The 16,246-nt window shown below is 40.6% G+C and overlaps 1 protein-coding gene across 1 annotated transcript in view; it reads left to right on the forward strand.

Annotated features, from left to right (window-relative positions):
- ASCC3 (activating signal cointegrator 1 complex subunit 3) overlaps positions 1–16,246 on the forward strand; it is a 212,384-nt gene that overhangs the window by 31,108 nt on the left and 165,030 nt on the right. The window contains exon 9 of the mRNA XM_070932828.1: positions 15,770–15,970. Within this exon, the coding sequence (XP_070788929.1) occupies positions 15,770–15,970 (201 nt within the window). The remainder of the gene's footprint in view (positions 1–15,769; positions 15,971–16,246) is intronic.

Below are 16,246 nucleotides of genomic sequence, written 5' to 3' on the forward strand. Positions count from 1 at the left end.
TGGGGGCACTGATAGACTCAGCCAACGGTCAGGTTTACCTATCACCGGACAGAGTCCAGAGCATCCGCACTCTGATACAACAGATCCTGTCGAAGAGGAGAGTTGCCCTGATCCATCTCTCTTGCCTTCTCGGAAAGATGGTATCCTGCTTCGGCATCGTTCCGTGGGCACGCAGACATTCGAAACCCCTGCAGTGGTTTTTGCTCCCCTTCCAGCGGGCAGGCAGGGCCAACTCCAAACGGGCAGTACTCCTCACTCTTCAGGTCCGCCAGTCCCTCAGGTGGTGGACATCGCCTTCGCTTCTCAAGGGGTCCAGCTTCCTAGAGCCGGACCGACTGATCATCACCACAGACGCAAGTCTTCGAGGGTGGGGAGCCCACCTCCACAACCTGGTGGCACAGGGACAGTGGTCCCGGCGGGAGAGTCAGTGCAGCATCAATCTTCTGGAACTTCGGGCGATCAGACTGGCCCTTCGGGAGTTCCATTCGACGGTGCAAGGACATCACGTTCTGATCCTGACCGACAACATCTCGGCCAAAGCGCACGTCAACAGAGAGGGGGGCACAAGGTCCCGCGCCCTAATGCGAGAGGCCGCCGATCTCTTCAACTGGGCAGAGAACCACCTTCTTTCGATCAGGGCGGATCACATCTCGGGGGCATCCAATGTCAGAGCAGACTGGCTCAGCAGAGAGACCATAGACCAAGCGGAATGGCAGCTCCATCCACAACTGTTCCGGGAGCTTGCCTCATGCTTCGGGAGCCCGGCGGTGGATCTCTTTGCAACCCCGGCCAACGCTCAGCTTCCCCGTTTTGTGTCGCGCTACCCGACACCTCTGGCAGAGGACCACGACGCGTTGCGCTGCAGGTGGCCCGAGGGTCTCCTGTACGCGTTCCCACCACTGCCTCTAATTCCCCGCCTCATCCGAAAACTGCTATCGGAGAAGGCCGACCTGCTCCTGGTAGCCCCGAACTGGCCCCGGCGGCCGTGGTATGCCGACCTAGTGGCGCTCTCTGTGGACCAACCGTGGGTGATCCCACCACAGCGGCTCATCCTTCGCCAGGGGGAGGTCACGCACCCAGAGCCCCAGTGGCTGCAATTAGCCGTCTGGCATTTGAACGCGTCATCCTGAAAAAGGACAACCTACCAGATGAGGTCGTGGCCACCATCCAAGCGGCTAGATGTCCGTCTACGACCCGCATTTACGAGGCGTCTTGGCAGGCGTTCTTTCGCTGGAGTACCCGACAACACAGCGACCCGACATCAGCGGATGTTCGTGACATCCTGCAATTTCTTCAAGCTGGCCTTGACAAGGGCCTGACCCCCGCAACCTTACGAAGGCAGACAGCTGCCCTATCAATGGTCATCACTTGCCCCCCGTACCAGTCTCTCGCGCACCACCCGCGCATCAAGGGGTTTCTACATGGGGCCACAAACCTTCGACCCCCGGCAGTGCATCGATACCCATCATGGGACTTGACTCTGGTTCTGCGGGCACTGACCGGACCCCCCTTCGAACCCCTAAACTCAGCCTCCCTCAAGTACCTCTCACTTAAGGTGACCTTCTTGCTGGCGATCACCTCGGCGAGAAGAGTCTCAGAGATAGCGGCCCTCTCAGTCCGCAAGGACTTATGCATATTTCGTGAATCCACGGTAACGCTACGCCTGGACCCGGCTTTCATCCCGAAGGTCAACTCGTGGTTTCATCGGGCCCAGGAACTCATCCTACCGGATTTCTGTCCTTCACCCCGAGATGCTAGGGAGGAGAGGTGGCACACGCTGGACGTCCGACGTGCTATCCGCATCTACATCCGTCGGACCAAGCCCTTTCGCCGGACCGAGGGCCTCCTGGTTTCCTTTAGTCCGAGGTCCATGGGTCAGAAGGTATCACCAGCCACGGTCAGCAGATGGATTAAGGCCTGCATCGCTATGGCCTACGATTCAAGCTCCAGGCCGGCACCGGGCAGAATCCTCCCCCACTCTACCCGCAGTGCGGCCACGGCGGCGGCCTGGGCTACTCAAGCTTCGGTAGCGGACATCTGCAGGGCAGCGACCTGGTCGTCCCTCACGCCGTTCATTCGCCACTACAAGATCGATGTGTACAACTCCGCTGAGGCGGCGTTTGGCCGCAGAGTACTTCAGAAAGTGGTGTCGGAGGACAACGGTGGAGACAGTCAGCCTCCCGCCCAGGGGATTTGAGCTTGGGTATATCCCATGCATGGATAGTGGGAGCAGCGCACAGGAAAATGGACGTTGTCTTACCTGAACGTCCTTTTTCTGGGTGCTGCGTACACTATCCATAACCCTCCCTCTTGGGCTGACTGCTCACCTGGTGACTGTTGGCCTCTTTCGTTCCTGTTATCAAGTTGGTGTTAATAAAGTTGAGTTTGTTAAGGTTACTCTTAGTGGACTCCTTGTTAGCTGCGCCTTTCATTCAGACTGGGGGATCATGGGAACAGAGGCGTGGCTAGGGGGCCGGAAAGGGGAAGAGCCTTCTGTTTCTTTCACTCAGTTGTTGCCAAATACTGAAGTATTAACCCATGCATGGATAGTGTACGCAGCGCCCAGAAAAAGGACGTTCAGGTAAGACAACGTCCATTTTCCACAAGCAAAATCAATGAAGTCAGCAGGGAAAGTCGCAAGTTGCTGTTGTCAGTTGCTTGCACCCTCCCCTCCTGGCAGCAGTCTTCCCCAGCCTGAGGTACTTGCACCTCACAGCCACCTGTACAACCGCCTCCCTCTGATAGCCATTTACCTGCATGCCACCTTACAGCTCACATGTTTCTTGCTTAACAACACAAAATCTCTGCTTAATGATGGTAATGGGCACTAGGGAATTGTTGTCACTAAGTGATGCTGTCATGTAATGTTATGCATCATTGCTGCATCACTCAGTGATGGAAATCCCAGCAGTCCCTGATGCTTTTTTTAAATATTTATATTTATTTGTAAAATAAAATGTCCTAGGAAGAAATATATGCTATTTTTTTTTTTGAAACCTTGTTCCCTTGGATCACACAGCCTTAAAAATATTCAAAATGCTTCTGCAGTGCTTTCAAGATGTAGTGCCTGATATACCATGTTTCCCCGAAAATAAGACCCTGTCTTACATTTTTTTGAACCCTGAAATAAGTGTTTGGCTTAGAGGTCTTTGAAAGTATTAACCTAACTTTAGACTATTTTAAATGTGAGAGCAATACTTTTTATAACTAATGCTAAGAACACTTTTTTTCAGCTTGATGTTTCAGATGAGTGGTTTACAGCTCTCATCATACCCTACAAGTATATTGTTGTCTTTGAATAGCATATACTCTACCTATGGGTAGCTTTATATATTTATCCTATGAATAAATAACACACATTTCTTTTATCCCATTTATAGTACTTATTCAGCAATATGTGCAGTAAAGATTCATGAATTAGAACATTATTGCATAAATAATCTCAGTATCAGAAAAAATGCATGAAATATATTTTAGGAACAAAATTGTACAAATATCCTATCAAATAAACATTCAGTAAAGGCAGAGGAAACATAATTTCTATCAATATATTATTTTAATGTTCTAAATACAGTCAGCAAAAGAAAGAAAGGTGTAGTGGCATATTTGCCATAAAGTATTCACAGCTTTCTAAAGTTGCAATTTTGTTGAGGACAGTCTTAACATATACTAGTTTCAAAATAGATAAAAATTTCCTTTCTGTATCTGACACAAATCTAATGTTTTAACTTCTGGATCTGCCAATAGCTGCATTCACATAACCCACAGTGACAAGATGTTTAAAAACATGGTTTACTGAACAAGCCATTGTGGCCTGGCTTTTACCGAATACTACATCATAATGGATATATTTGCATATCATATTAATCCAAAAGCAAACAAATATTCTGAAACAGTGTGGTTGAGGAATGTGATCTGCTAAATGACTCCTAATTATGTGCATATTAGAGCAGAACAGTGGAGAAGATAGTGCAGGTTCTTAAGGCAGTACACTTTACAGTAGCCATCTGCCACTAATGAATATAGGAATTATATCTCTTGAGCAAATCTAGTGTAGAAAATAAGAAATATCAGTATTGGTGACTATAGAGAATTTCCTTGTGCATTTTATTTAAGAAAAGCATCAATTATATAGACTTTAAATAAACCAGTTAAGTGGGCCTTGCTGATAGAATCTGGGGGCTGGAAATCATCTACATTGATTTTAGCCATGATATTAATTACCAAGCAGAAAGCCCCAATTTAAATTATTGATTTTAATCAACCCTTTTATCTGTATGTCAGTTAGACACAAAAGGTACACTGCGTGATTTATTCAGCTGAGTAAGACTCTTCTTCCCCTATTGATATAATAGTACCGCACAAAAAAAGATATAACTAAACCTTTATTTAGAATCTTTTCATTTTATCAGGTATTGTGGCTCATCAGTTTATAAAATAGTCTAAGAATAGTAAATATAGACCCTCTCATATACCTTTGGAATTTCTTGTCTCAGTGAAGGTGCTTGAAACAATGTCCTAATCTATGATTTTGTGGAGAAATCCCTGGAAGAGAGATTATGTCTGCAACTGAAAAATCAGTCTAAATATTTTTTTTGTTTTCTGGCCATTTCCAGCTTTATAGAAATATCAGTCCAATCCTTTGCTTCCTTCTCCCCGATCTGTATCCAGCTGCTCGCTTTATAGGCATTGCAATTTTAAAGATTGGTGTCAATGTATATTTTATTCTCCTCGTATTTTTCATCCTCTTTTTCATGTTTTTTAGACCTGCAGGTGGGTGGGACTATCTAGTGATTGTAAGTACTGAAAATCTTTATGGCAGTGGACCAGGATTAAAATTCCAGGAAGTAATTAAAGATCTGGGCATAATTCAAAACATGTACTCTCTAATACGGACAGGATTGTTTTGATCTCAGAGCCATCTACTATGAAAAAGAAGGTGATAGGACGAAGTTAGAAACAGAATAGTCTTTTCAATGCTGTTTCTTCTTCATTGTCCCATTATTGGCCTTTTAGGATTTCCTAAAACTGGCATTTTATGACTTTGGAAATCACCTAGTTTCTAATCTATGGCTCTGGATTTCACCAAAGGATTTGATCTCAAAGGTGTTCTGATCGTTCTTATTGTGTCAAACTCCTTGTTATGACCCGGGGCAGGGCTCTAGAGAGTTCTTTACTTCTCTTAACAAATGTTTCAGCCAAAGGCCCTCCAACAACCAATAAGACTCCACCCTTACACTACCCTGAAGGTAACCACTCTCAGACTCCCAAACCCAGCTGCAGTAGTACAAAGAAAGTCCAGAGAGTAGGAACATGCTCACAAGGCAAGGTCCAGATTTCTAAGTCCAATCCACCAAGCAGAATCCACGCACAATACAAAGGCAGTCCTCAGGACAAACGACAAATCACAAAAAAGAAGCAGTTCCAAAGCTCCAGTGAAGCAGAGGCCAAATGCAATCCACAAGAGAAGGGCTAGATCCAAACCAAAATGTGAAAAGCAATCTTCCAAGCAAGGCAAACAGCAAACAGGCACGAGTTGAAGCGGGGGAGTATAAACCAAAGTAAACAATTGTTCCTGGCAAAGACTAACTCCCCAAGGTTTCTCCTTAAGCTACTCCTCTCCAGATGTTCCTTGTGAGGAGGGGTGGGACGACCTTCTCCAGAGTACCCTTGCAGCCCTTCTCTGGACTTGCCTGCGCTCCACTCTCCTTGCCCTTGGATTGAGTGGAGTAGACAGTTGTTACTCATCAGAAGAGATTGGCTGCCTATCAGCCCCACTGTTGGTCAGCAGTCGATCCTCCTCTTCATCTGTGCAGGTAGGCAGCTCTCCGTCTGGTCGACCACCTCTGTCAGGGAAATACTTTAAGAGCTGACCAGCTGCTACAGTGATATAAAACAGGGAATGAGTCAGCAAGGTTTTTGGGCTGATATGACTTTAAGAGGCTGTATATATATATATATAAGAGAGGCCCTGTGAGGGCGTCTGTCTCTCCGTGTGTGCTTCCATGCTATAGTTGATTGATTGATTGCCTGGCTTTCCTAGTATGTGTTTGTATATATTCCTTGTAGATAAACCACTATTTGAAAGACAAACCTCTGTTTTCTGTATTTTGCTCTTGGGTTGTCTCAAAATAGTCACACTGTGTGCACACTGGCAACCTCCCCCATTGCCTGAGGGTCCTAAGACAGCATAGTCCTCAGTCCCTGGTATACCTTCCCTGTCGGACAGTCCCAGTTCCAACTCCTCCTCCGAACCGGGTTCTGAGGGGGCCCATGACACTCCTAGCCTCTAACCATAGAAAGGGTATAAATTTATGTTATGCCACAGTTGAACAATAGTCTACTGAACAAGGTAGAGTTAACTAGGTTCACACAACCTAGCTAACTTATTTAAAGGAGTTATATTGGTAACAGTTATGAAGAACTATGAATGACATCTATATGACACTGTCTTTGCTAATGTATTTTGATAAATTTTCTGGAATTTAAAAGGTGAATACTTTGTTTTCATTCAGTTGAAAAAGAATGGCTGTATCTTGTGAAATTAAGTTCATGATTTCTAAATGCAAGTGTTATGTAATTTCTACTTTAGGAAATTTAGATTGTCTTTTTCCATATAATTACTAAGTAACAACTAAAATTTGAATACTGTTATTAACTAGAGTTAAACTTTTGTGACAAAATGGCATACATAGTGAAAGTTACAAAAGCAGATAATTATTTTGAGTTTTACACATTAAAAATCTGCTTTGGGTAAGAACAAAACAGTGCCCTTTTTTTGTCAGTGTTAGGCACTAACTGAATACATATTATGTGCCCTGCAAATTTATAGACAATAATTAGGAAAAAAAGGTGTCTTCAGCCACCTCGCCTAAATGCTGTGATATCTGGAAATGTTCTTGTTGGAATGGTAGAAATTAGAAATGCAACTTCTCTAAAAACTTTAGCCAAGCTAGACTCAAATGAGTTTGGTTTGCACATGCAAAAAGCGACCTGCCATAATTCTGTCCTGATATTCAGCAAGTTGCAGAAGAAATTATAGCATTATTTTGGCGTTTGGGGAGATATCAGAATGCCACCATTCTATTAGAAGAGCATATATTACAGATTTCATTTATACCATTTGCCCCCCCCCACCAAACCATATGAAGTGACAATGCAAATTGGTTATAATGACTTTTTTTATCTTTCACCAAATAAATATAAAACTTTAAAAAAAACAAAAGTTCTAAAACTTTATAATAATTTGTAAACAAATAAATGTTTCTAGTTTGAAAAACTTACATTATTACATTATGAGCCATGCTTAGAATACAGTACTGCAGGCTACTTCTGCTGACTGTGGGCTGCCAGTACTTTGGCAGTTCGAGTCTCGCTGGCTCCAGGTTGACTCAGACTTCCATTCTTCTGAGGTCGGTAAAATGAGGACCCAGCTTTTTGGAGGCAATATGCTGACTCTGTAGACTGCTCAGGGAGGGCTGTAAGGCATTGTGAAGTGGTATATAAGTCTAAGTGCTATTGCTATTACCAGAAAAATAAAATATAAGGCCTGGAGAAGAAACAAATTGCATTTTAGAGCAACTCAGTGCAGTAGTGAACCTTGAGATGTACAGGTCTCAAGTGTGCATTTTGATCAAAATATCAACTGATACTGAGGATGCCGAACAAAAGCTAGACTTGAAATTCTTAGAACAAGAATTAAAAATATACCACTTGTATCACAGTCCCTTTATGTGATGGGGACCTCGCTTGAAAGAGATTGTACAGTTTTAAAATTGGAAAGGATGAATTCTAAGGAAGCCAGAATGATCTCTAAAGGGTGGGAGAAGAAATATTACGTTATTTGATGAGAGTTAGCTTAAGGAAAAGGGCAAATAAGAACAGGGCATGGTAGAAGAATATAAAACTATACATAGTATAGTAAAATAAAGCAACTCTGAAGTCATTCTGTCAAACTGAACATTGAGAGAATCAAAGTAGGCAAAAACAATCACTGCACATAGCTCAGGTGTGGCATTTCCAACCCTAAGATGTACTGTTGGTCATCACTTTGGACCATTTTAAAACTGAGATAGACAAATTCATGAAATACAAGACTATAATGCTTAGTCACATTTGCCTTTGGATGCCAACTGTTGAAAAAGCATTGGCAGCAGAGTACCATTATTCTTGTTGCAATTACTCTTATAATTTTGTCATAGGCATTTGTTTGTTCATGAGGGGAGCTTGGATTAGATAGGTACTTAATATGATCCAGCCGATTGCTGCTGTTACAGCCACGTCATGCCTGCCTGTACTGTGAGAAATTGTCATTTCAACAACATGACAAATAAATTGAGTGTGCGTGTGTGCATATATATAGCAAATAGCTCACAAAATCTATGCACTGTATGAAATGCCATGGAATATGCTTGAATTATATATTGTATTATACTTCCAAAATGCTTAACTAACACTGTTTGGCCATTGACCAAACAGTGTCGACTGGCGGCCCCCAGGGGGAGAGCCTTCTCTGTGGGAGCACCTACCATCTGGAACGAGCTCCCCCCGGAGATACGGAGGATCCCGGATCTGCGCACATTTCGTCATGCTCTCAAAATATTTTTATTTCAGCAGGCTGGCCTGGCCTAACTCTCCCTTTTAAATTTTTAAATCGTTTAATCTGTTTTACAAATTGGGTGTTTTAAATTTGTTTTTGGCCAAAATATTTAATAATTTTAATGGACTTTTAATGTTTGTATTATCTGTGTTTTATCTTGGCTGTTCACCGCCCTGAGTCCCCCGGGAGTAGGGCGGTATAGAAATTTGATTGATTGATAAATAAATAAATAAATAAATAAATAAATAAATAAATAAATAAATAAATAAGAAAGAAAGAAAGAAAGAAAGAAAGAAAGAAAGAAAGAAAGAAAGAATGCCAGCTGCTATGAAAAAAGAAAACTGCTCAGTTACTGAGGGCCAGCTGCAAGCAACTAGAAACTATATAAAACACTATTCTTTTGCCCACCAGCTTAACTAGTTTTACATATAATGTTACCACATACCCAGTGTCAGTAACTTGAAAACTGTTGATTGCTGAATGCATTTGTTTAAATATTCTGTTCTAAAACAAAATGGGGAAGAAAAAGTAAGTCATACTGATAATTAATAGCTTGCAGTCTCTTCTAAATATGATTACTCAAAACAATAAGCATATTCTGGTTCATGAGTTTTACAGTTTTCCCCCTAAGAAGTATATTTTAAAATGAATATGAAGTATTTAATTGTAATACAGTAGTAGCTTGGTACTCAATTGCTTTGAAACTCATCGAATTTGGTACTCAATGCATTTTGACAGAAAAATGTTGTCCCGGTTCTCATCATTTGTTTGGTGCTCAATGCACAAACTAGAACTTGTTGGTGTTGGTTGCCTTGGGACTCACTACATTATTCCTTATGGGAAACATTTATTTGGCACTCATCATTTTTGGTACTCATCGCACTTCCCAGAAACAATTAATGATGAGTATCAAGGTACTACTGTATTCATGTTTAAAATGCCTGTAATTTTTTAAGTGTTCCAACTGGCCATTGTTAAAAGTTGTGTGGTGACTTTTGACTGAAAGTCCTTAGAGTATCCATAAACTATTCAGATAGCACAATCCAATGTAGTTTCCTGAAATTCCAGAGGATTTCTTTAAAGAATTTAATGATTGCTAGAGCGACATACTATATATTATTTTAGAAAATCTCTGCAGGTCTTAAACTTGAAGTCTGTCTCTTTTAGGTTCTGTTGCACAAAGTGCTTCCATCTTCTGTGACTGCTTTCAGCATCTTTATGCTGTTTTCCAAATTTCCAAATAACTTATGAAGTCAGAATTATGGAGTACATTTAGTGTGTTTTGAAAATGGAGCTCAGTTCTATTTTACACATCTATCTCGCAATGTAACCATTTGAGGCTCTCTACTAAATTGAGTGATGCTGTTTAGAGTTGTGTGACTTCAATTCTGAAAGGCTGATGGCAACTCTAGAACCAGGGGTCCCTGTAGCTAGAGCTATATGGAGCGTAAATAAAATCCAGTGTTCAATGTGTCCTCAAAAGTGAGATGTTGAAGAACATGTTTTGTGTGACAAAGATTCGGATGAAAGCCTAGAGGGTGGTGGATAACATTCTTCTACCAGTTTGTACATACACATATATATGTTATTAATAGACTTTTACTCTGGTTAGTTATTGTATGAAGTGAAGAACTTGAGAAAAACGAGTTGTATTAAAACAGAGCCCATGACATTAATGTTTATTCTTGGAATAATGTTCTTTGTATTCACAATTGCTTCACTCCTCCTTGATGGGTTAAGTTTATTACCTCTGTCAGCTATAATTACCCTTTAAAATAGTGTTTGTCAGTTCTGCCCCCTTTTTGTTAAATAGATATTGTAGCACCAAGCTTGAAGGAGGTGGTTTATCTCCCATCATAGGAGAACAGGCAAATTAAATATGTACTCTGAAAAATCATTATTCGGTATGTGTGGAGATCCCTAAAGTGGTAAGATTGTTGAAGGCTTTAATCGTGACTCATGCACAAACAGCTGGAAACTGTACCATTAGTAATGCCTGTAGAGAAGGAAATCTTACTCAGGGCCTTTGTGCTCCACAGTTTTATTGCGCAATAAATACACACCAGTTGAGTGCATTTTCTGACAATTTTGCGCTTCTGTTGGTGTGAAATTATGTTTTCTAGGAACTCAAAGCATATATAGGAAAATTGGGTTCTTTCCTAGAAAACATAGCTTCTGTAGTAAGGCTTCCAGAACTGAGTGGAAGATGGCTGACTGAGTATCATGAACACATCTGGGCATTGCTATGGTGAATGTCATTACTCCATTTATTGTCTTCCTTATTTGCCTATTTGCTATTGTGAACTATAAAGTATGTGCTATGAACAAGTGGGGAATACCAAGGAAGCTTCTATCTGCTGGAGCGCTCTGATGTTTTATGTATGCACAAATATGGGTGTTTTTTTAATATACAGCTTTAAACATTATCTACTCTTTAACTGTGTGTGTTTCTGAATTATTATATCTGTATCCTCCATCAGTTGTGCTAACAATGTAACCTAACACAATAAAATTAAGAAACAAAAGGAGAATTAAAGTAGTGGTTTAAATATCATTAAATCTACATTTAAAATAGCAGAGGAACTATAACAGGAATAAAATTAGACTACATTCCTTAGTTAAATCTGAGAATACATACCATAATTTTTTTCCCAACTAGTTGCAATTCTTCAGAGTTGTTTCTAAACAAGTGATCTTTGAAAGGCAATGCTGATCTTGAGTGTCATGATAGACAGGCAAGCTGTTATAATTATCTCCTTAATTAGCCATTAAAGGAGGAATATCTTCAGATGACTTTATGCAGAATCATACAAAAAGGTGAGATAACACCAATATCTCATAATGTGATCTATATCAAGGGAAAGTAACTTGCAATTATCCATATTTTCCAAAAGTATACAGGGTCTCCCACTATTGAGTATATTGGGAATTATAGTTTGGCAACATTTGGAAGGCCTCAAGTCTCCTATTCTGCTGTATAAGTTTAAATTAGTACACTGAAATGTACTAATTTATCTAGATATGTGGCAAACTGTTCTAGGATGGGAAAAGTAGCTGAATGTTTTAGATTGGGTGATAAAACAAGAATATCAAAATAACATTCTTACTACTAGGTTTTCTTGGATACCAAAATGCTATGACCTCTCTAAGCTATATCTCGCACATTACTCCTACTGCGAGTTATTTTTCCACATTGCCTCTATCTCACATAATTTTATTTGCAGCAACACAGTTTATATCTTTAATTTTGCACTCAATAGGCAGATAAAACAAGAAGCACTTGAAAATTAAAAATTATCAGCTGTGGGAGAAATGCCACTATTTTCAATGTCTGTCTAAAAAATCAGACTTTTGGCCTTACGTGCTTTGATCAAACGGAGAAGTGTATTTAAGTTCAGTTGGCTACAATTTTGCTATCTTAATGGAATATGCATCTGTCTTTGAGATGTACTAGTGACCTGCCTTCCCCTTTCCTTGGATGACCTCCAGCTATGCAGTGATCTAGTCCCCACTAGAGTTGAGAAGTGCTTTGAGCTGTCTGTCTTTCTTTTAGAAAAGACAGTGTGATAGCAATATGCTCGCTTATGTCACTGATGCTATGAAGGTTTTTTTCCTTTCTTCCAGTTTTATTGTGAATGTGACTTGAGACCTTACAGCAGGATAACACAACCTGTTCCCCTCTGAATACTCTAAACTTCAATTTCACTGTAGGCTGGGACTCAGGGGCTTTGTATTGAAAATGATCTGGAGGATATCAGGTTGACCACCTTTTCCTTTCTGGATCTCATGAGTTTGGGATGCACTTGTCCCCTGTGTGTTTTTCTTCTAAAGAATGGAATGAAGTTTGTCCTACAACCGAAGTAAATGTAGGGCAGGAGAAAGGCTGGCTGGTGTATCTTCTCAAAAAGGAGATGGATAGATTTTAAAGCAGGTTTAAAACTAACTCGATATACTTTTGCTTTCTGTTTTTAATGTTTGTGTTTCAATTTGTCATTTCTGTTGTTTTATGCCCCAGGTTTTCATACATAGTTATTGCTGTTAAGAATGGCATAGAGAAAAGATTGGAGCGCATCACTGTTTTTGCAACACAAGCAGCAGGGCTGTTTTCATCTAGCGTAACAAAGCCCAACATGCTGGCTGTATTCATATGATTAGCTGGAGGGTGGTTAATTAGCTTTTTCCAAGCCTTGTCATGATCTAGAAATGCAACTGTTCATTAGTCAAGATTCCTTTTTGTCAATATGTTGTTCTATGGATGCTAGAATCAAATAAAGCAAGTAGTTGTATTCTCTTGGGTATCGATTACGTAATATTAATGTCCCTCCAAGTATTCTTAAGTGCAAGTGCAACCTATTATGCCAGTAGGTTATCCAGTGATTTAATAGGTTATCAAATTTAAATATATAAAAACCATAATTTCAGTATAGTGCATTGAAATTAGCATTTGGTTTCAGTATAGCAGATGCATACTCAAATTCTTTCTCAGGTACAGAATCCAGAAATAGAGTTTTTCCACTGAGCTTATTTGCTTTTTTTTTAACTTTATCTTTTCTTTCTTGGTTTCCATTTTTTTTTCTTTTAAGTATTGTTTTGTTTAATTATGGCTTCAGTGTGTTATGGGGTTTTGCTATTATTTTATTTTATTTTTTTAAATAGCATTGTTAAAAAGTTTCTTATTGTACAGACACTGTTAGCTGTTGGATTTTACTGTCTGCCTTTTTAATTGCACATAATGTATGAGAGAAATACACAACTGCATTTCTTTTTTCATAAATGATGGAATAGGTTGAAATAGAGTAAATGATATATATGATAAATCTGGAAGATTGATGATAGGGATTTTGAATTATAGTCTCCTAGGTCCTGTGACATTTAACTACTGCACTTCACTGGCTACCAAAAGTTAAATTCCAGATAGAGTTTCATACTGACAGATGGTACTTCTGAAATAAGCTTTTGGGCAGTACCTTGTAATAAGCCAAATTGAAATGAGTCTATTTTCCATTGTTCAATTTCTTTTCCTTCTTTTGCGAGAAATACAAAAATTCAGAGGCCAGGTGCTAGGGTCTGCAGTTTGCAAGAATTATGATGAAAAATGGTAAAAGCTTTGTAAAAAAGTAAATGATATGAAGTGGGTACACGGGTAGTCCTTGGCTTGTGACCATTTGTTCAGCAACCATTCAGACTTGCAAAGCAGTGAACAAAGGGACTTATAAGCTGTGTCCGCCGTTACAGCCATTTCAGCACCCTCATTGTTACATGATAAAAAATCAGGTGACTGGCAGACTGCCCACATCTTTGACCACAAAGGCATTGCCACTCCCCCACCTGTGTATCTCCCCCCCACCGTCTAATCTAAGCCATGTTGCATAGCAGCTTTCTGTCTCAGCACTGGGGCTACACCTGAAGTAGAGGCCCAGGGCAGGGGTAAAATCCACTTACCATCGCTATGGGTTTGCAAAGGAGAGCGCATGCACGCCTCCTCCATGCATGCGCAGAGCCTTCTGCACATGCGCAGAGGGTCAAAAACAGGACATGATGACATCCGGGCGGGTGGGCAGAGCCTCCCACCGTTGGCACTACCAGTTCGCCCGAGTCGGATAAAACCAGCTGAATTTCACCACTGGCCCAGAGACTTCAGCAGTCTCAGCCAGTTTCCACTATCCTGAGGCCTCAACTTCAGCCCTTGCACCACCACTGTCATTGAGAAATGCTACTTTGCTCCTTTCTCCAAGGCTCGATTGTCAAGGCTGACTCATAATGCGCCTCTATTCACAGCTTGACAATAGAAACGAAGGGAGTGGGAAGGAGAATGCTTGGAATATATTGGGAGCTGGGAGGGAGGTGAGGAAGTTATGTGAGCCGTTTGCAGCCAGAGAAGATCCTGATACTTCAAGGCCATGCGATGGCAACCTTCCGAAGGCGCAGACTGTTTTCCTAAAATAAAAAGAATGTGTTGAATTGGTGGAAATGGATTGCTCAAATGGAGAAAAGGGGAAATTAAGTAGGCTTTTTGTCATGCGAAAACCTCAGAGCTAGCTTTGCTTCTTGTGTGCTTGCATGGATCTATCAGTAAAGTTATACTCTTGGTAAAATAATGTCCCAGGAGTTTCTTTTGCTACATATGCCAACAGAACAGTTGACACCGATTTCCCCCATCACCCAGCATTCCCTAAGATCTGCCGCACCCCATTCACCTTCAGACATTTTTCTCCTGCTGCTGAAAGGCCTGCACAGCCTATCTGAAATAACGCATGGACATACCAGACTTTCAAAGTTGCCTCACGCCATTCCACAAGCCTCACATAATTTGGAGAATGAGGCTTCCGAAGCACTGTGAGAATGGGTCCTTACTTGGGACTCCATCCGCTTAACAACCTGCAAGATTGTTAAATGAAATAACTGGAAGCGCCAGGATTGTGGTTATTGAGTGAAGCAATCCTGCGATGTCCCACTTAATGTCTGTTTCTCTCAACAACTAAGATTCTGATCCTAGTTCTGGTCAAAACTCAAGGTCTCTCCCTCCCTCCCTCCTTCTCTGTGCACGCACATGCACACACTCACACATGGAATCTAGGGTTATTTCAGAATGTATCTAATGAATTAAACTTTCAAGGGGCCCAGGAGGGAAGAAGGATTAAAATCCTTGCTCTGTCTACCATTTAGTAGACACTGAGCACAAATTGGGGTTTATTCCAGTATTTTCTGTTTGTTCCACAAATGCTGACAGAGAAGTGAAGTATAAAGTTTGCATGTGGGTTCATATAAGTACAATAAAAAATAGCATGCAATAGAAACTGAATTTAATATGAACAACAAAAATCTTTAAGAGGAATTAGATAATTGTTAGGCATTTAATGTATAGTAAGTCAGGATGATGGCGTAGAGATGAATTAAGAAAGAAACATAGAAGAGATGAATGACACCTATGAAAGTTCTTCCAAGAAGAAAAGCTGAAGAAATATTTTGAAATGTCAGATTGAATTGAAAGTTCCCATGCCTCACAATAAAAATAAATGTTGTTCAATGCTTGTTCAATAAATGATAATCCATTTTGTTGTTTAGAGATATTTGCTACTATTTGCATAGTAGTATTTTTGCCCACCAGTAACTATTTCATTCATTGTTTAATTGGAATGCTTCTTTTCTCTTTCTGAATTTTCCTTGCAGATTGGACAACTTGCTTTCAAAGGCATGAAACGATTAAACCGAATCCAGTCTATTGTTTTTGAAACTGCCTACAACACAAATGAGAACATGCTAATATGCGCACCTACTGGGGCCGGAAAAACGAACATTGCCATGTTAACAGTTTTGCATGAAATCCGTCAGCACGTCCAGCAGGGCGTTATCAAAAAGGATGAATTTAAGGTAGGAATTCAGTGAAGTAGTTTGACAGAGCTTCATGTTTGATTGTCATGTTTATATCAATCTAAGAAATTTTCAAAGACCTCTTGTTTTCTCTAATACATACAGCTACAAAGCTTGTTGATTTAGTTGATTGCTGGTTCACAATTCCTTTTTTGGTTCTGGAAATGTTGCTTGCCTGTGTGAAAGGAGTTGGAAATATATTTAACTTAGGTGCAGAACAAATGTTCAAAACGATAGGCCTTTATAAACGAAATACATTGTTTTGTTTAAAAATAG

This window comes from Pituophis catenifer, unplaced genomic scaffold, assembly GCF_029215685.1.
Source record: "Pituophis catenifer annectens isolate HBS135680 unplaced genomic scaffold, rPitCat1.0.hap2 SCAF_1, whole genome shotgun sequence".
NCBI classification, from domain to species: domain Eukaryota; kingdom Metazoa; phylum Chordata; class Lepidosauria; order Squamata; family Colubridae; genus Pituophis; species Pituophis catenifer.